At 42.5% G+C, this 21,101-nt stretch overlaps 2 protein-coding genes across 2 annotated transcripts in view; one reads left to right on the top strand and one right to left on the bottom strand.

Moving 5' to 3' along the window:
- The window catches only part of EVC2 (EvC ciliary complex subunit 2), an 81,308-nt gene extending 61,773 nt beyond the window's left edge, over window positions 1–19,535 (bottom strand). The window contains 7 exon segments of the mRNA XM_064449121.1: window positions 466–575; window positions 2,643–2,829; window positions 7,358–7,423; window positions 7,957–8,117; window positions 16,216–16,270; window positions 18,993–19,211; window positions 19,214–19,535. Of these exon segments, the coding sequence (XP_064305191.1) occupies window positions 466–575; window positions 2,643–2,829; window positions 7,358–7,423; window positions 7,957–8,117; window positions 16,216–16,270; window positions 18,993–19,211; window positions 19,214–19,270 (855 nt within the window). The 5' untranslated portion in view covers window positions 19,271–19,535.
- EVC (EvC ciliary complex subunit 1) overlaps window positions 19,372–21,101 on the top strand; it is a 58,737-nt gene continuing 57,007 nt past the window's right edge. The window contains exon 1 of the mRNA XM_064450782.1: window positions 19,372–19,542. Coding sequence (XP_064306852.1) covers window positions 19,372–19,542 — 171 coding nt within the window. The remainder of the gene's footprint in view (window positions 19,543–21,101) is intronic.

Here is a 21,101-nt window from a genome sequence, read left to right as displayed (position 1 = left end):
AGTCTCTTTCAGAACTTCACAACTCTCATACTAAAAAAGTGTCTTCTTTAATGTGCAAGGAGGTTTTCCTTTGCTGCAACTGTTTTTTTGGTTAGAAGAAATTACTTCCTGATAAAAATATGGCAAAACTTTCAACCTCTCTCAGACTACAGGAATACACATATAAGTAACATGGAACACCATTATTTCCAGGATACATAGAAAAACCAGAGAGAAATACAAAAAGCAGAGAGAAAAGCTACAGGACAATACACAAACATGCTTCATCTATTTAAGGAGGTCTAGGACTTCCTAAGCTATTACAAATAACTCATGTATTTATAAATTCATGGTAAACAATCAGAGAGCCTAAGAACTTCATTTCATTACATGCAGGCCTCATTACTCAGGCAGACAAGAACCACCTTGGAGATTTTTTTTTTTACAAAAATTGTGAAGAGCAAAATGAAATTGTAATGGAAATACCTGAGATGAACTCCTAAAAGTTAGCTTTGCAGGCAGCATCAAGACCCTGCCATCCCACATTTCTTTTGCATCAAGAAGTGCTGAGTAGTTGATTGCAAAGTGTTCTCCACCTGTTAAAACAGAGAAAAAAAAAACCAACTGTGTAGATTAAGCAGGTCAGGTACATCCACCAGTGCAACAGAGGCTTCTAAGTAATTATGTCTGTGTTTTCTTAAACAGAACAGTAGCTACACTGACTTGAACACAACCCCGTACAGTTGCACATCTTTTTTTACACAAGATAATTGGGTGTGAACCTGTGAAGAGTTGAGCTGCAGTTACAGGTATTTGCAAAATTTGAAAAGCAAGTTCAATATGAATGTCTGAACAGCTTCAGGTTCTCCTTTAGACTGTGCTTCCTCACCAGTAAAAGTGCTCTCCTAGGAACCAAGCTGCAGTAAGCTCACAACACTGACCTCAAGGGAATTCAGCAGCAGAGACAGCCAGAGCCTACCAGCATAGTCCAGGGAGAAGGGATATGGATAGATTTGCTCTGTCCTAGGAAAACTTCTCAGAGATCCATGGGGCAGGCTTGAGACAGCACTGCAGCTTTTCCTTTCTGACATAGCAGATGCCCCACATCCAGAGTACACAGTTCCTGGCCACACGAGTCCAGCAACATCCTTTGTATCTGCTGCCTCTAAGAACTCAACCAAATTTGGCCCGAGGTCTGGAAACAGCACTAAATGATGACTCAAGCATCACGTTTTAAACAATGCTAAAACTCAACATGAGGTATTTAAAAATAATTTTGTTTATAAAATGGACGGCCTACATTATAACCACTAACTGGTTGCTTCTCCTCCTGCTGAAGCCAGAGAACTCTGAGATTTCAGCTGGATTTTGATTCACAGTGCACTGGAGCACTGGAAAAATATTATGGCTAACATGCAGCATGACAGTACACAGGCCATGGTAGGCAAAGCCTTTCTGTCCAGCCCTAGGGGCAAGGTAGAGGCTGAGTCCAGCACTGGCAGAGTAATGACCAAACCTAAAACTATGCAGAAATCAATTCAGCTGGATTCTCTTCCACTTCAGTATTCTCCATGCTGATTTGTGCAATGTATATGGGCTGAAAAAGCTAGCTTCAGGTCCAGATTCAGTAATTATAAATAAATTAAATATCTGCTCCAACTTGGTTTACTAGATCAGCTCTGCAAGCCATTTTTCTATTCTTTCTCAGGGATCATTCTTTCTTAGGAACCTCTGCTGAGAGCCAGCAATTCCCTGATGTTTAAAAAAAAACAAACCAAAACAGCCCTGTAATCAGTACCACTACTCACACTGCTGTTATTAGAAATGGAGTCTGGCTATCCATCTGCAATCAGACAGCAGCCCCAGGTCTATTTATTTCTCTTTCCTATCTGGGAATCTTTCACCAGTAAAACACTATTATAACCCTAGATACTTCAACCATAAACAGATATCACTGAACACTTCTGAAGCTCCAAGAGAGCTTCAGAACTCTCAACAGTAAGCTGCTAATCTTGCATATGCTTGTGCTTAGGAAAAAGGAGATGAAGAAATCAAGAAAGGTGAAATTTTATGAATGTGCAATGATCCAACCGCTACCAAAGGAACAGACTCCAGAAGTGAAACAGGTTTATCTCTGTTTTACTCGCTTTGATTTTATAAATTGCTCAGTTTGGGGAGAATGGATACTGAGGAGATCTGCCTTACTTCTGATGAATCATCTTGCCTGCTTGCATGGCCTTTTGCAATTCCAGTGCACCTCAATACCTCAGCAAGCCAATCTGCCACGCTTGGCTAAAGAGGGAAGACTCGTCAGATATGATTAAAATGGCTTGTGCAGCAGCTTTTGAAAGTATCCAAAATGAACAAATACTACATGAAAGATTCTGTTTCATTTTGATGGCAGTGACTTTTACAGAGTTCAGGGGCTCACTTCTGTGCCTGGGAGATGAGAAGCAGTTCAAAGGTGGGAGTCAAAATGTGAGTTAATAAAACTGTGAACTGCAGCATGAAACCTTACCCAGTGTTTTTCACCTGCATTAACTGAAAATGAGAGAATTTACACCACCATAAATAAATAAATAAGCAAGCAAGCACGCATTGTGATTTGAACAGATGCTCTTCCACATGCGGAATCAGGGGTACCTCCCTGCAGATTTTGTTACCTTGCAAGAATCTTTTCCTGTAAATCTGTATGCCATCTGTGATTTTATTATTGTTGTTTTTTTGAACATGTAGACCAGTGATATTGTCCAGAAGGACAAGATCTGTAATGTTTGTGGAGAGCAGCGTGTTGGTGTTATTAACCAGAAGTGTAATGTATGCAGTCTGAGGGTCATGTTCAGCATCCACCTGAAAACAGAAATATTACTATTAATAGTGCAAAATGGCTGTATGTGCATCTTAAAAGCAAAATTCATAGTCTTGATTACTAATAAATGTTCATTATATGTGTAAACTTATTTCCCGAAGATATCCTGAGTAACGTGCAAATAGCACTACACCGTTAGATCTCAAACTCCCAAGGAGGTTTTAATCTTTGGTATGTCAAGCTGTTGCTTGGAGACAAAGGGACAGAAACCAGAAGTTGGAAACCCAGCTCTTGCAGAGCCAGAAGTGAAAACATGAATCTGAATATCCCCACAATACCTCAAACAACACAGAACTGGATCATAACCTTATAACCAGAGCCTGGAAAATTCTTAACTTTGAATTTCCGTACCACGAGGATGTTTCTTTTGCAAGCTGCCCTCATTACAAATTCTTTCTCTCCATGCAGTTTTGGTGTCTATTTCCCTTTTTTCATGGCAACCACACTCTCTGAAGGGTGCCAGCTGCCTCAGTTCACCCTTCCTGTGGGAGAGCTAATAGAGCCACCGGTACTCTTGGCGTTCACAGCTCTGCTTCCATTTAGTGGTGAAGTTCATACGCTAATCACCAATCTCTAGCAACACGCCAATTAAATTCTTTTGAGCACAGAGTTGCTAACTGACCTCTCACCTTCCAAACTGCCTTCCTCTATAACTCGTGTTAAACCAGAATTGTCTAAAACTTTATCAGATCTATAATACGCTGGCCTGTAGAATAGCCATGATGGTATACCAGGCTTCTAATAATGACAGCAAATTAACACTTATTTAACTGACTGAAGTATGATTCAGGCCAAGCCTTTATCTTTTTTTCCTCCTCCTTTTTAGGAAATGTCTACTTTGTATCTGGATACCAGCAAATATAAAAAATAAAGCAGCCCCCACAGAAATGAGTTTTAAAACTATGAATTGTGGTAGACTTCAGAAGTCACACCAGAGTTCATGGCAGCCACAGGGTTCGACATATGTAGTTATGATTCCATTGTGCACCATTGATCCCTTCATTTCACACTAATTCGGTATAGAAACAGATTACGGTTTTAGAATAACTTATGAATCAAAGAGAAGAAATGGTTTATTGAAATCTAATATTCCTTAGTTTGCATTTTTCTAATTAAGTGTCAATAATTAAAGTATAGTTGAATAAATCTGTTTTATATAACTAACTCTCACTGGCATACTACACTAAACTTTCTGAACTCATTACGGCAAGTTCAACCTCAATTTTATTAAATGATTTTTATGGAGGATAAAACCCAACTACTATGCTAGATTCTGCAAATAATTGTCAGCACATATAAAAACAAGCATAAACATATTTACCAATGTCATATGTTTGTTTATCATTAATTATATTCCAATATTTAGGAGACTTAAAATCACCAAACATTAAAAATGTGATCTATTTGGGGCAGATTTTCTCTCTCCCGGTTTCTGATCTGGGATGATGCAGTCACCATGCCTTTCAACCTTTCCTGTGCAGTCACAAAGGCTAGAAAGTTGCTTAAAAAACATAAACAAAATGAAATAGGGAAAAAAGCCTCAAAGCCACAAAGCGGAGACCCTGACCCAATCACCAAAACAAGAAAACACACCTTGAAAGAGTCAAGGTTCAAACTGCACAAGTTGTTAATACTGTATTATGGTCTACAGTCAAGTGTGGATGGGCTTGTGCAGACAAACATGCATGCAACAGCAAAAGAGGGAGCTGGGGAAAAGGGGAAATAGAAAAACTTTTTCCTCCCTTCATTTTTCCATACCCTTCCCTTGCTTTTCTGTGAGATGAAGGCAAAAATGAGGATTTCAGGGTCTCTTTCTGTGCTTCTGATCAGGCATAAATATATTCCTTTGCATCTGGGGAGAGGGGATGTAAATAATAATTTAGATAAATTCCTACAATAAAGTAGGCAGAGAAGGCAGCATTAGTCCTCTCCTTCCCCTGCTCAGGAGGTTTAATACACACTCCCACATGCTGTTCATTCTCTTTCTCCAATCAATTTTGGACTTTCTCTTCATTTTGTTTCATTTAATAAAGTTCTTAATTCAGTGACTAAACAATTCAACCCTTCAGAGGTATCCCAACTGTACCACCGACCTCCAACCACAACCTTCCTCAGGTGGCCAAAAGGCCACATTTGGTGCATTTCTGATTAATCTTAAATACATGTTTTGTGTTCTTTATTTCTGACTGGCAGGCAGTTTTAAGCTAAATTGCAAAGGGGTTGAACAAATTTGGATTTTTTTTCCTGATAGCACTGGAGAAAGCAGCAGATGAGATTCAAGCAGTAGGGAATCTCTTGGATTTGACCTCTCCTAGAAAGAACCTCCTCCATATGCCGCTGTCATTGGGATCAGCAGCCACTGGACATCTTTAAGTTGCTCCTCTAATTTGCCTGAAGATGTTTTTTCTTACTTTTGGAGCAGATGATTATGCTGCCAACTGTCTGCAGGAACTGAACCCAATGGCAGCCACTGATGATGCATACATACATACTCAATTTTCTCTCTGCTGCTGAAGCACACCATAGGTATCATCACCGCCTGCAAGTGATGTCCCTTCAGGTACCTGGGAGAGCGGAGTGAAGGAACCACAGCAAAAGCAAGGACATGATAGGAGAAAAGAGGAAGGAATTGCCATGGAAGTGAAAGGAACAGAGGATCTTTGGGAATAAGTTAAAACAACTAGAAAGAGTAAAGAAGGAAAAAACATGAAGGATTATAGAATCATAGATGATTTGCAATGCAAGAATGCTAAGGTGACTGAGAAAAGAGACAGGTAAATGAGTTAAAAGCCAAACAGTCGAATTTCAAGATTTCCTTTGGCCCTGCTAAAGGTTATGGTCATTATGAAGTACTACTACAGAAAAGTTCATGTCATACTATGGAATGAAGGTCTAAAAGGAGCACATTTCTGGAAAGAAGGAAGGAGGTGGTTGCTGAAAGCACAGGTAAAATATAAACACCCCAGTTTCAATAAGGGTATTTCTGCAATAAGGTGTTGGAAAAATCCTGACTCCAAGAAGTAAACATATGTCACCTCCATGCTCTGGGAGCCACTCATGGTAGGATAAGGAAAATGTGCAAAATTCACTTTTTTGAATTTAAAACAGCTAAAGACCACCATATGGCCAGTCTGTCTCTTAGCAGGAAAAGCATCTGTTTAGACAAATTAGGACTGAGGTAGATGACAAGGTACACAAAGGAAAATGAAATGGGAACTGCACTTGAAGGTGGAAGACAATCACATACAACTGCATAGTTTTCAGTAATGTAGAGTAATAGCACTGCAAAATTATTTTCTGATAATCCTAGCATCTACAACAGATTAACTCTGATCTTGTACAGCAAGATTTCACAATTTTTAATGAGCCTCTGTGAGGCTGTGCTATAAATAGCAGAAAAAACCAGCATGTAACTCTCTCAAACTCCCTGTCTGAGAGGCTCTGAAATAAAAATTGGGAATCTACAACTGGAAAAGCAGAAGACTCTGTGTTACTACTTCTTATGTCTGAAATGCTCACTATTCAGCCTCATTATGATATGCCACCATTTCAATAACAACATTATAGGTAATTAGTGCCATGAGATGTGATGCATATTCATCCTTTTCTATGTAAATGATCTAGTGCAGGTTATAATGTCACCTCTTCTGTACTCATTACTGAATCCTCCCCCCTCATATGCAGCATTTCAGTGGCTGAATTCAGATTAGTATTAAAGTTGGATGTACTTTCTCTCTCTAACGGACAGGTAAGATGAGCTGTCTCTAATTATAAAAATTCAGACTTGCTTCATCCAGTGTAAATAAAAAAAAAAAAAGAGGGGGGCGGAAAGGAAAAATAACAGTCTAGGTAAATCTAAGAACCCACACCACATAAAGTAAAAATAAAATGGAAGGTTTAAAATTTCCTTATAGTAGGGAGGTCTTTGCTATTCATAGGTATTTTACATATGCCAAATGAAACCTTTATTCATTAAATACTGTGCTGTAGGTGCGTCCCGCTGAATATGCAGACAATGACATATTGGCTCTTCTACAGCTGTGTGACAGGATGCCCAAAGACACAATGGGCATCATGGGGGTCAGCGGCCCATCCTTCAAAAGGAGTCCACAGCTGACACAGGTAGGGCACCCATGGTTGAGACAGAAGAGTATCTCAGAAGGGCTTATCTCATCCTCTAAAGAAGTCTGTCTCTATCTCTACCCAGCCGTGTGGCTGAGTTCTAGACTTCACTGGGCTTTACACATTTATAGTTTTACAAATTCACACTGAGGAATTTAGTTTGACCACAATCAAAAATCCCTTTAAGTCTGAGAGATTTCACTGAATTCCTTCAGTTTTGAATCAACATTGCAAAACTGTGCCTCTTACAGAGGGTGCGACCATCTTAACATCAAAATGGACCTTCTCCCAAATACTCAGCATGGGCACAATTCTGTTCCCACTTTTTAAAGGACATTTGGCACAAACTTCCTACTAACTTAACAAGACAGATGTAAGAAAACTTACCACACCACATTTTTGAAGGGTTATTCCAAATCCAGAAGACACTGACATATTGGACACATCTTCAGGCTGTGGAGGAAGAGGAAAAGTCTACATACTGTATGAAAATATCATAATTCACAAACTGCAGCACAAGTTAAATTATGTAAATAAGAAATGAGAAAAAAAATTGAGTTATTAATTGCCTTCAAATTTAAGAGCTTTGTTATCCCAATAGTTACTCTTTTTTTCTAGTCCAAATTTGTATGAGCTACTTATTCCCACAGGTAATTACTAGCATCTCAATTGATATATTCATCTTTCGGCTATCACAATTCCCCAACAAAATACGCTATACACAAAGTTCATCAGACTGTACAGATTCATTTCATTACCATGTGTCTATCAAAATTTATGCAGCAATCACATAGCTGTATCTGTCACAATAATTCTTTGGAAGTCTCACAACTAGTTGGTGTTGCTGAAACCATCTCAAGCGCAATCACCTGAGACAGAATTAGAAACGTACTAATTGGGGTAGTGAATTCCCAGCAATGTTCACTTTTGCTATAATTGCTACAATCCTTACAAATATTAAAAGTGGCAAACCCTCTTTTACTGACCAGCTGGTGGTTAACGGAAGACTCTCGTTTGAACAAAAGCTTCTTTGTCCATGAGGGTATCAAAGCAAACAGCGAATGGCTCCACTGATCGTCCGAGGCTGCAGAAGTCAAGAGCCGGTGAGGGGCTTCACTTGCTTGAATGACCAGAGGTAAGAGCATTGCTGAAAACCAAGGCAACACTCTGCATTAGAGCTAGATGGCTCCTGTGCGGCAGCCGCTTGGTGCAGGTTCCAGCCAGGGACGGGGCTCGTGGTACCTGGTGCTCTCTGTGCACACAGCGACCAGCATGCTCTCCCTCAAAGCACTTAAAATCAATATAGGTAACAGAGACAAGGGGCCAGTCAGGAAACAGAGATGGGATTTGCCCCACAAAACCCAGCAGAAGTTAAAATAGAACTGTTTCATACCTAGGGAACTCAAATACACCCACAGAAAACTTCTTGCCATTTAAATGTAAAGCATCTAATGCATTAATTGAAAGGTTTCAGTCTTAAATCAACTGTTAATGTTTTCAACATAAAGAGATTTTCAGCAAAGCATAAATAATTGAAGCAGTCTACAACATGAGTGGCCTCCGTGCTACGGATGTTCCGCTTCAAAGATGTAGTCAGCCAATTAACCACTAACCATGTCTATACATATTCAGAACAAAATGATTCTCAGCTGAGTAAGGGTGTCAGTTACATTTCAGCTGAACTGGAGTGCCATCAAATCAAACACTCCTCAATTTAGTAATTAGCAATATAAATGCTAGCTTATACCTTTATATTTTTATGGAAGATTAGTCCGTGATATCACACAAAATTACAAGAACAATTTTGAAATCGTATTACTTTCATCTACTAAAGTAAAAGCACCTATGACCTTAATAAAAGGAGCTTATACTAAAAATCAATAATTTAATATATTAAATTGTGAAAAGGTAAAGCTGCTGAATGAAGAGAAAAAATGTCATGAAAATTTCAAAATTATAGTTGGCTGTCTATGTTTAGATAAGATGATAGCTTTTTCATTCTTTGCATAATAGTTCTCATTTATTACTTATTTTTAAATCACATATTTTAATCATTAGCAATATATATTCATATGAACAAAAACTCATTGAAAAGCAAAGATTTTTGGCAAATTACATTTTTCTATAAAGTTTTCATTTTTAAAAAAACCTATTATATGTTAATGAAATATGAAAAGCTGAAGGTACTAAAATCTCATTAATATGAGAAACAGCATTGTTTTGAAAAGACACTGCTTTGTTGGAAGACCAATATAGAGAAATAGTTAGCTGCAAATAGAAAGGACATGCACAGAGCATTCAGAACTGGACCCTTAAAAGGAGCTCCTATAACGGGCCTTGAAGCAGTGATATACATGAATCACTGAAAAGATTTCTGTTAATATAATGAATGAGATGCAGTCGTGCTGCCTCCAGAACCCAGACGGACATGTGCACCTTGGGGAGCTTTACTGTCTTCCCATGCTGGAATAGCATGTTTTTTATTTGGGAGGGAGTGCTTTATACTGGATAAAATTGTGGATAATATGGGCCAGGAAAAGCTAGTTGTTTATATCTTACGATCAGTTTTCATTCACTTCTCTTATTTTTACTTAAGTACTTAAACCGCTGTTAAGCAATACAACAGACTCAGACTAATTTAGGGACAGTAAAAATAACAAGGTAAACATGGTCACAACAGTAATATGTATAATTACAATACCAAATGTCTGCATATCTTTGAGGTTGGAATTTTTTCAGGGTAGTCATGCATGGCATATTTATGTTTTGAGAGTAAGCAACAGCCCAAATCACTCAGGATGACACCAGTGCTGAGCTGTCAGTGCAGTACAGACCTATTAGCTACCAGTCTGAGCCCACCTGGCCATGGCACTCCCTAGCATGTCCAAGTACCATCCTGTATCCCACCTCCAATGGCTCTAAACCTATGTTCTGACTACTGAATCAAGCCCCTCTCCAGTTTTATACAGATGTACCCAAACACTAAAAAAGAGTCATTCTGTATTTGCTGTGTCTCTCATATATTAATGCAACTGCCACCCCATTCCTATGGAGGTGGAGCACCAATTCTCCTTTTTGTTTTCTTGCCACACTACGGGAGATGCACCTTCCTTTATAGTAAACAGAAACCCTGACTGAAGATATGGAGCTTCTTTGTAGGGCTTCCTAAGAGTCAGAAGTCAAAATGGCAAAATATATTGGCTGGGTTGAGCAACTACTGCCTTGGAAGTGCTCCTTATCTAGCAGACCATGTCCTTCTGTATTTTGGATGAGGGAGGTCAGCCAACAAGAAGGGGGTAATTGATTAATAAAATAGCTTTTGTTCTTGTGCCCTATGCAGCATGACATCTCCATCAGCACACCCAACTACACTTTTCATGTGACAGCAAATCCTGATACCCTCCTCCGGAGAGTATCAAGTCTAAAGTAACCAATTGAATTAACTGATCATATTCTTTGACTCTGAATAAATCTCTGGATTACTAATTACACAGATGAGTCTGTTTTCAGGCTGTGCTTTGTCTTCACTTACAATCCCAAGATAATGTGGCCAGCTCCCAGCAGAAGTCTCCAGGCATGTTATTTGGCTGCTCCATCATCGGTAATTGGAGCTTGGGGATTTTGCAGGTTCTTGACATTATGTTAAACAGCCTCAACGTTGATGATGTCTACAAAGATACTTCTGCAAATTCACATGTATCTTCCCAGCACTCAGTGGAAGGTTTAACTTAAATAGATTCAGTGTGACGTGTGTCCATACAGCAACATATGCCACTGCCTTCCTCAAGACTTTTCCTCATCCTTCCTATTAATTTTTAACAGTACAGGCGTTTTATAATACCCTGGTTTCCCTTGCCAGTAAACCAGCACTTTTCTATCTCATTATTTTTTGTAGCATCAACTGTCAGTTAAACAGAATACCTTTTTCCTGATCCACATATATTTAACTGTCACTGGAACATTATACTGCTCAGTCCAGCTGACCTACAAGAACATAACTGCTTTTCCACATAACTTGCTTCATACTCTTAACATCAGGACGACATAATTTTATTTATTAATTCACCTGCTGCCTCTTTTCAGATAAGGTCCTAGATGGATTGTAGATGGCTGATGATCGCTTGAAAAGCTGAACGCTGAATATCAGAGAAAGAATGGTACAGGCAAAACACATTCTGTGGTTTTCACATCTACTCTAGATTTACGTTCTGAAATTGTTTTTTTTTAACAAATAGTCTCATCTGGGGTTGGAAAATACTAATACTTGACTCCTGAGGCCTTTCACTAACAAGCGTCAAGCTTTCTTTTGGATACCCTGCTGCTCAGAAGTGTGAGTGCACTATTGTCAGTGCCACTTCAGAGGTGCACGCCAAATCCGACACTGACTCCGCAGTCTCCTTGTTCCTTCCACTCTCTTTTCTTCTTACAGCTTCAATCTTTGCCATTTTTCTGGCTTTTTTTTTCAGAAAAGCCATTATCAGAGCTGCATGATCTTCACTTCCATTAGTTTCTAAATGGAAACTATTCCCATCCCTTTTCAAAAGGAAAACTTTGCAAAGCAGGGGAACAGTTTCAGCTTTACACACAGTCTAAACAGCCCCCTGAAAGCTGGGCCTGCCAGGCTGCCACCAGGCACTCCTGGAGTACAACGCCTCAAGCCAAAACATTCCCAGCAAGCCAACCAGCAGAGCATGAGGCTTCATCTGGGGCTTTCCTGCAAATATCTCCCAAGATGCCAAGCAAAACACTTAATCAAAGAAAGGCAGTCATTTCACGTTCTTTTGAGATGTGAAACAATATCACCATTTTAAAATGAAATTTTCTTTGTTTTCCTTAATTAAGCATTCCACATTTTTACAGTGCATTATCAAGTAGTTAAATATTTTATCTTACTTGTAATTAGCACGTTACTGAAACGTTTTCCCATGATTTAATCCTTCATAAACCCAATATAAACAGATATGCCAGAACCCTGTCTTAAACTCCATATTCCTAGCTAATTACCAGTGCTGGTAGGTCGACTTTGTATTGAATTACCAAATGAAAACATGAAATATTAATATAGCTGAAACAGCTGGAAGATTGGTGTAACATTTTACTATTCACATTACTATAGCATTCACTCAGTCCCACATACGGTCCACAACAATATGAAATGACAAACGCACAGTTGTTCAGAACAGTCTCTGCTATTTAGTACTGTTAGATTTTCTTTGCTCTTCTCCTCAGATAGTCACTTGCCACTCCTCTGCTTTGCCCACTACCGCTATGGGTGGTGATCTTTCACTCTTTTTGACCTCCAGCATCCACACAGAAGGCACATGCAAGACACAAGGCACTTAGGAAGGAGAGCTCCCCACTCCCAGCACTCACTTGCTTCTCAGGGTGTGCAAATAGAGAGAGGATCTGACCTGGTATAAAATGCACCTACCACGAGGAGACTGTGGCAAGAGTGGCTCTGTGTTCATATGAGCTAGAGGTGGAAGGATAGGTATCTAAGAAAAGAAACTGTCCTATGTGGTCAGCATACTGTCCTTTGCTGAGAAATTAGTTTTGTGTAATGACAGGGACCTTCAGTACTGAAGCACAAGCCTTTACCACTGGACTAAATGGGCTGAGTCCTGAACATGTTAGTGGCACAAATGGACCGCCATTAGAAGGGTAGGTACAACACTACAGCACCTTTCTTGTTCTTGATAGAAGTTAAGGTGAAGGTTATTCTTGGCCATAGCAATTAAATAGGAAGATACAAAATTAAAATAGTCTCACAACAGGTTTGCAGCTAAGTCTCCATTATATCCTTAAGGCTCCCTGTCATGGTTTAGCCCCATTCAGCAACTAAGCACCACACAGCCACCTGCTCACTCCCCCCACCCCAGTGGGATGCAGGAGAGAATCAGAAAAGCAAAAGCAAGAAAACTCATGGGTTGAGATAAGAACAGTTTAATAATTAAAATAAAATAGTAATAGTAATAATGGTAATGATAACAATAAAGATTATAATGATAATAATAATAAAATAAAAAGGGAAATAATGAGAGAGAGAAATGAAGCCTGGGAGAAAGAGAAAAAAAAACAAAACCCACAAGTGATGCAACTGCTTACCACCCGCCAACCAATGCTGCTGGACCCTGAGCAGCAATCGCTGCATCCCCTGGCCAGCTCCCCCCAGTTCACATACTGGGCATGACGTTACATGGTATGGAATATCCCTTTGGCCAGTTTGAATCCGCTCCCTTGGCTGTGCCCCCTCCCCTCCCGGCTTCTTGTGCACCCGGCAGAGCACGGGAAGCTGGAAAAGTCCTTGACTAGTACAAGCACTACCCAGCAACAACCAAAACATCGGTGTGTTATCAACATTGTTTTCATACTAAGTCCAAAACGAAGCACTATGCCAGCTGCAGTGAAGAAAATTAACTCTATCCCAGCTAAAACCATGACACTCCCATACCTTTACAACACATTCTAACCTGCCAAATTACAGCAGGAAAGTGAAGACTGAAGAGTTTGTGAAATGTAAAGTTCAGAATTAAAAATTACCCAACACTGAGAGGAAAAAAAGCAATTTAACTACGACAGTCATTCTAGTTCTTAGCTATGGAGGGCTGCATACTTCAAGTGCCACATCTGCTGTCTGATTTGCTTTCCCCCAGAATTTATCAGCAAAGCTTTGAGTAATCTTGCTTTATTTCAGTGGGAAAGAAAAGGGTTAAATATACTTGCTTACTATATTTTTGTTGTTGTTCTGAATTATCCCCTCTCCTGAAAACCATCCAGGATACAAGATCCAATTTGAAGTCCTTTCAATTACACACAACAATGAACAGGCAAAGGTAGTAATTTACTGTACTTCAGTTTTGAATGTTGCCATTAGCTTTTATTGTTACAAAGTCAAAGAAACTATGTGCATCAACAAGACAAAACAAATCTACTTTCCAGGCCTGTTTTGAGTAAGTCAGAGCAGACTTAAACATAACTCTCAAAAATCCATTGTGTTCCCCAATCACAGGGCTATTCTGGGATTGTTTTTTCTCATCTTACCCAGAAACAACTCGAAAAAGTTTCCAACAGAAACCCTGAGGTCAGTGTGTTGCCACAAACTGTTTCCCTTCAGCACATTGCCATTTTCAATGACAACGGTTTTATGCAAAAGTTCCCACCTCGCTGCTTTCATTGAGAAATTTTTCAGAAAGAAAAAGAGTCTAGTACCTTCATTAAGCAAACCACTAAAAACTTAGCTTTAAATATGTTAAAAAATCATGTTTATTAGAATGGGAAAATTCTCAAGTTATAAAATCAAGCACACAATTAAGTGCTTGTAGCAGCCCCTCATTTAACACGTATATTTACCTACTAACAAAATGGCAGAGTTTCATAGAATCATTTAGGTTGGAAAAGACTCAAGATCATCGAGTCCAACCATTAACCTAGCATTACCAAGTCCACCACTAAACCCTGTCCCTAAGCACCACATCTACATGTCTTTTAAATACCTCCAGAGATGGTGACTCCACCACTTCCCTGGGCAGCCTGTTCCAGTACTTGGCAACCCTTTTCAGTGAAGAAATTTTCCCTAATATCCAATCCATCCTCCCCTGATGCAGCTTGAAGCCATTTCCTCTCATCTTATTGCTAGTAACTTGGGAGAAGAGACCAACACCCCACCCATTACAACCTCCTTTCAGACAGCTGTAGAGAGCGATAAGGTCTCCCCTCAGCCTCCTCTTCTCCAGGATAAACAACCCCCGTTCCCTCAACCTCTCCTCATCAGACCTGCTCTCCAGACCCTTCACCAGCTTTGTTGCCCTTCTCTGGACACGCTCCAGCAGCTCAATGTCCTTCTTGTCCTGCGGGGCCCAAAACTGCACATAATATTCAAGGTGTGGCCTCACCAGTGCCGAGTACAGAGGGGCAATCACCTCCCTGCTCCTGCTGGCCACACTATTTTCAACCACTAGCAAAAAGACAGTGTGTGTTAAAATCTTCCAATCACCCCACTTTTTCTTTAGCACCAGAATGTTCTTCTGATCTACAAAACCGCATGCATCTCCTCTCTCAGTGGATGGTACGTTAATAGTTTGCAACCCATCAGAAAGTAAGATGTGAGCAGCAAAAATGACATTGAATAAATACAGGAAAAAACCAAGGAAGCTCAGCAAATCTGGATTATTTGCTTTCGTATATAAATTAATAAACTCATTTGTGAATTAGCCATGGCACAGGGCAAAGAAATTGGATGACTGCTTCAGAGCATGTAATTTCTTGGCAAATGAATGTCATGAAAGCAACTCTTGGGGAACTGCAGCCATGGGGGTGGGGGTGGGGGGGGGGTATCTATTTCAGACATTGCATTGCCTCTGTTAATGCACTGTATGAGGATGTTGTACCCTTCCAGGGAACTCATCTCCACTGCACTTGGGTGAGGCGGCACACTATTTATTTTACACATATAAAGAAATAAAGACCAGAAACTCAGAGAATATAAGTGATTTGTCCAAATGTACACAGATCCTTTGGCAGTCAGCCCTCAGCTGCAGCTCCTACAAGCTGTAAGGGACTTCTCTAAGCATCAGAGTATGCTATTTCCATTAGATTAGGCAACTACCATTGGAGATGCTCACTGTATCTGGGATCAGTGACAAGTAAACTTGATACCCACTGTAAAGAGTATTAGCATCCCAGCAACACCTCCAGACTCCCTACATCTATGAGTCTTTAACAACTTGGTCCAGGACAAAGTATATTAGTTATTGTAATTGCAGAAGTCTCTGAAAATAACTTCAAGAGTAGGTATTGCAACAGTGCTAGTAAATGCATAGAGGTTAAATTAGCTTCTGAAAAGGTACAAGGTCTTGATCAGCTTTAAGTAATTTGGGTTTTCCACAACACTGGGAACGCTGGGCATCAGAGGGTGCTCCCCTACATCATTATGTTTAATGAGGAAAAAGTGCTCCTCCTGAAAACGATTCAGAGCAGGGTACGAACTAAGGTCTTTTTACAGGGGCTCCGTTATAGATGAGCTGTTTAGGGAGCCTAGAGCACCCTCGTTCCAAACTTCTGAGTTTTAAAGGAAAGCGACTTCTACAACATGAGCAAACACTCCCCTGTGGCCCAGGATCAAGAGTCCCACTGACAACAGTGGGCCACCAGGGCACAGCTCCAGTCCCCTGCCCACCTTCACACTCATGTCCTGGGAGTGCCGGGACTCCCACAGCACTGAAAAGAGAGAGAAAACAGTTACATACCTGTCATTCCCAGACATCCCATCTTTTTTTGAAGCCACAGATTATCTTTAATAACCTAAAGTTAACACAGAAGAGAGCAATTATGAAAAAGAACTGTATTCATAAATGTCTAATATTGAACTCTTTGCTAAATTTATGCTTCACAATTAGGCAGAACCCTGTTCCACAAAGCCTAGAGTTTCCCAAAACTAACCACCAGAAGAGACACAACATGGCTGTAGAGGTCTCCCACAGCTTGTCAAGCAGTATGAGGCTCTACCGTCTCCCAGTATGGCTATGCACACCTGGGGTTCAAACTGTACTTACACTTCATACTATGAGGCTGAGCCTCTGCACAATAGTGGAGCAGAAGGGCTTGCCATTAGTTTGTTCCTATAAAATAATATTTCTTTGCCATTTTCAAAGGGAGATTTGAGGACACAGGAAAATCTGATCACTAGGAGTCAGCAGGAACGTGGCCATATTGGATGATCAAGTCTATTTACATTATGCTCATTTTTCCTTTGGAGCATTACATGGAGCCTTTCAAAGGGACCACAGGCTAAAAACTGCAGCTTATGAGGCAACCTGTGACTGCCTCCCGCCTTGCCCAGACCACAGAGATTGCTACAGAAATCACAGCTCTAAAACATCAGCAAAAGAGAACCGTTTTAAGGATTGCTAATGCTCAGCGTTTTGATCAAGATGTGGTAGTCATACAAGAAAGTTTTCACTTAGTAAAAATGCCTCCTTGCAAGAGATAATACAGAGTTAGGAATGCTGGCTGATTAACAGCAATCTTCTAAGTATGCTGAGTGAGGTGACCCACACTTGCTGTTTCCGTTTGCTCTCAAGCACAAGATGTGAGTAATGTTATGTCAACACCACTGTTACAGTACAGCAAGTTAGGGGCAATTTTCTTTTTTGCTTGCTTGGGGAAGCCATCACTCTGATTACTGCTGGAGCTGTAACTTTCGTTAACCTTGTATGAAAATAGTTCTCACTTCAGACAGGGCACTTTCCCTCAAACTACAGAAAAAGCAAGACATCTCAAATTTGGATGCACCAGGAGCCCTGGGTTTTAAGTGGACACTGCTCTGGAAAACAAGTACATATGGGATTGGAGGCAGCTCTTGCAGAGGAGAAATAAAGGACAGAGAAATGAACACAAGTGGGAACATGCATGCAGTTCTGGGAGACCCCAGGCACTGAACTCTTCACTGGGGGCTGTTTGCAACTACACCATTGTACAGCTCTCCCTGCAGTGCAGAATTCTTGTACACAAACCAAGTTATGCCAAAATTCTCTAATGCCATTATTGATTTCTTCTCATTGGTTAAACAATCTAGATGACCCTGAATTTTGAGTAGCCAAGTATCTCAAGAACACAGAAAAGTAAGAACAGGGAACTCCAGCAGCAAACTTAAACAAAAAATTGGCTGGTGGAAAGACATATATGTGTGCATTTCCACGTATGCCTAATAAAGGGAATGCATGTTTCTAGAGCTCTATCTGCATTAAGGAAGTGTGTACCAGTACACTAAATGGATGTAATGGCACCAGTGTAAAACACTGATGAAAACATAAAACACCAATATAATGGACTATTATGCTAAATGTTGAAATAAGTCCTGTTTATAAATATCAATCCCAAATATTACTCTAACACGTAACAGCATATATATGAATGTAAATTTTAAATGTCAACAGTTCCTTTGTAAATGAACCTGTAACAAAAGTAGACTGTGGTATAAGCATGCGTAAAGGCATGCAGAAAATGTGGCTTGCTAGCTAAGAAACTTTAGTACCTATTTCCTAGGAAATCAGAATAAAAATGGCCCCCGATTTCCACAGACTCCAAGCATTCATTCATCTGTGTTTTCACAACAGCTCATGCACGAAAACCTATGGTGTTCGTACGCCCACGTGCATCAACTACAAACGACATTTCAGAGCTCGTTTTTTCTTCTGCCTTATCTGACATGCCCCTCTCCGTAGTCTGCACTGAAAAATATAGTCTAGATATTGCGCACCATCCTTGCACGTCCATAATACCAGAGGGCGTCACGAGGGGCTCCGCATCGGCAACAGCGCCAGTTCTATGGGCCAGCACTCACATCACGCTTCAAAAGTAATTAATTTAATGCGGTAATATTGCCAGCAGACATCTTCCCAAGTTTTATACTAATTTATTTTTCTGGTGGAAAAATAAGGTGGGTTTTTGTTGTTTTTTTTTTTTTTTCTCGTTTTCCTGCAATGCTATTTGCCGCTGATTAGGCTCTTTTTGTAACCGTAACGCGAACTCTCGCCCGTGACTCCCTCCGTTCCCCACCGCACGGGCTCAGCTGTTCTCCGCGTGGCCCAAGGAAAACCCAGTTGACACATTTTGAGGCAGCTTCATAGATACATGACCAGATAAGGAGAAAGAATGAAAAACAGAAGCCGTACCCTAAACCGCTAGTGGCACACCTAAGAGTGGGCTGACACCGGTGGGCACGGGTGCTGTGACTAGATAAAAAACCCACCAAACTCCCCTGCCGAGGAAACACAGCGGAGCGGGGCCGCTGCCGGCGTGCGGCCCCACCACGCCGACCCCTGACAGCTTTTCGGGCCGTCGCCCCCAGCCCAAGCGCCCGGGCAGCGGCCGCTGCTCCGCCGGGCACCGCTCCGGCAGCAAGCCCCGCCGCGGGGGCTCGCTGCGCCCTCACGCAGGGCCGCTCCTCCGCCCGCCATCGGCCGCCCCGGGCCCGCGGGTCGCGGCCGACCCGCCACCCGCCACCGCGGGCACGCCGCCTTACCCCAGCCGCCGTCCGGCCGCAGGGCTCCCCGGGCGGGCCCGGCGCCCCGGCCCCCTCCGCGGGACTCGCCGGGGGGCGGCCCCAGGCCCGGGCGCGCCAGGTGGGGGCTGCGAGGGGCCGGCCGGGCGCGGGGGGCCCGCCGGGGACCAGCGCCAGCAGCACGGCGGCCAGCAGCCACTGCATGGCGGCGGGCGGCCCCTCCGCGGGCGCGCAGGGCACCGCGGTGACTTCCGAGGCGCTGCCCCCGAGCCAGGCCGGGCCTCAGCCGCCGCATCCATCCGCCATCGGTCTCCTCCCACCGCGGCGAGGGCGGGGGACGGGCGGCGGAGAGGCCCGGAGCAGCGGGGACCTCCCCTCTCTGCGGGCCGGGCCGGGCCCGATGGCGGCGGCTGGGGGCTGCCTGCGGGCGGTGGGGCTGCAGTTCTGGGCTCGCTCACTGCAGGCGCTGCCCGCCCTGCTGGCTCCCGCTGTCCTGCTGGGGCTGCTGCTGGGCGCCGGCGCCGCCGCCCTGCTCTGCCGCTGCGCGCTCGGGCCGCGCCGGCGGAGAGAGGTACGCGGGGCCGGCGGGCGGGGGTCGGGCAGGCGGCCGGCCTTCCCCGCTGCCTCCCGCCGCGGGGAGGCTCGGGCCTGCGCGGGGCGCGCAGCTCCGAGGAGTCGGGGCTGGTTTGTGAGGGGCGCCTGAGCTGGACCGGGGGCCCCGGGGCGAGCTCTGCAGTCGCGACTCGCTGCAGGCTCGGGGTGAGCTCGGTGGTGCGCGGGGAGCCCCCTAATTCCTGACGCGCCCCTGTTGGGAAGGATTTTACTGTGCTCTTAATTTAAAAATTCACTGAAACAAAAGGGCTGACTCAAAAAAGAGGCCGGTTTAAGTACTTACGTGTTCTGAACGTTGCCCTACTGGCCTGTATCTTCAAAGGCGACCCAGTAGTTGCCTCTCGTAGCCATCACCTCTTGTAGGAAGCTGTGTTCCTTTTGGGGGGTAGTGGAAGATGTACCCGGCTTGCAGAAACTTAGTGAGATAATTGCAAAAACCCACTAATTTCCATCTTAAACCAGTATGAACAATCCGATTTCCAAAGCATTTTACGAACTTTTCCAAAATTCACTTTACACACAGCACAAGCAGAGTATTCGTACTAACCCACAGCAATAACTTTGTGCTGAGGGTACATATGTATTCTGCCTCCTTTATTTCTCGGGTATGTACATCTGACTGTTTGCAAAACTAACAGGGCTTTCTAAAGCATGCGATTTTGTTAGTAATGTACCTGCCTTGCCATTTGAAGGACTGTGGTGGATGGTTCGCACCTCTTTATTACATAGAGTGTTTGGACTCAAGGATTGCAGAGGTAGCAGACAACCCGCAAAACCTCTAGCGGGCAGATATATCTTCTGAGAATTGTTTCTGACTTCTGCTTCCTTCTCCCGTCGCATTTAGTCCCAAGTCGTGCTGGATGTAGCAATGGTTGGCGCTGGCGCAGCTGGTCAGTTCGGAGCCCTGCGGAGCATTCTGCCAGCCTGCAGTGGGGGGTCTGGTTTAGCTTCAGTTTTAACCACACCTTTTTTTCAGCTATAACAGCTCTGCTGCGTGTGCATCTCTGCTAGTGTTGATCATCATTAAACATGACATAAGAGAAAAATCCTCTTGCTGCCAACTGCTTTTAAGTAGGAGGTTTGAAACTCTGTGTGAAGCCATGCTTTAGCCTAGTAATAGAGGCACTTCAAATGGTGGATCAATGCGTCCCGTGCGAGCACAAGCCCCTCTGATTCAATTGCTCATTTTCCTTGCCTTAATAGGTGGTATCTTTATTGTACTGCTACTACCAGCTCAAATATAGCCATGTACAATTTTATCCTTCATGTAATTTATGTCAGTAGGGAATAGAAGCTGTCAGTTCTCTCTGGCCCAGATCTTCAGATGCGTTTAGATGTTTAAATGCCATTAAAATCAATGCTGCTGCTGTAAAGGAGTTTTTTATTTTGAAAGAAGAATAAACTGCCTGCTGGTGCGTACAGAGCACATTGCAGGGTGGGCAGGTTGTATCCTATGGGTCTGATTTCCCAAATTGAACAGGGCTACCTTAGGCTGTCCATGCCTGTTCCTTCTTCATA

The sequence above is a fragment of the Phalacrocorax carbo genome, chromosome 4, assembly GCF_963921805.1.
Source record: "Phalacrocorax carbo chromosome 4, bPhaCar2.1, whole genome shotgun sequence".
In the NCBI taxonomy this organism is placed as follows: Eukaryota; Metazoa; Chordata; class Aves; order Suliformes; family Phalacrocoracidae; genus Phalacrocorax; species Phalacrocorax carbo.
This window is presented reverse-complemented; position numbering and strand designations above follow the sequence as displayed.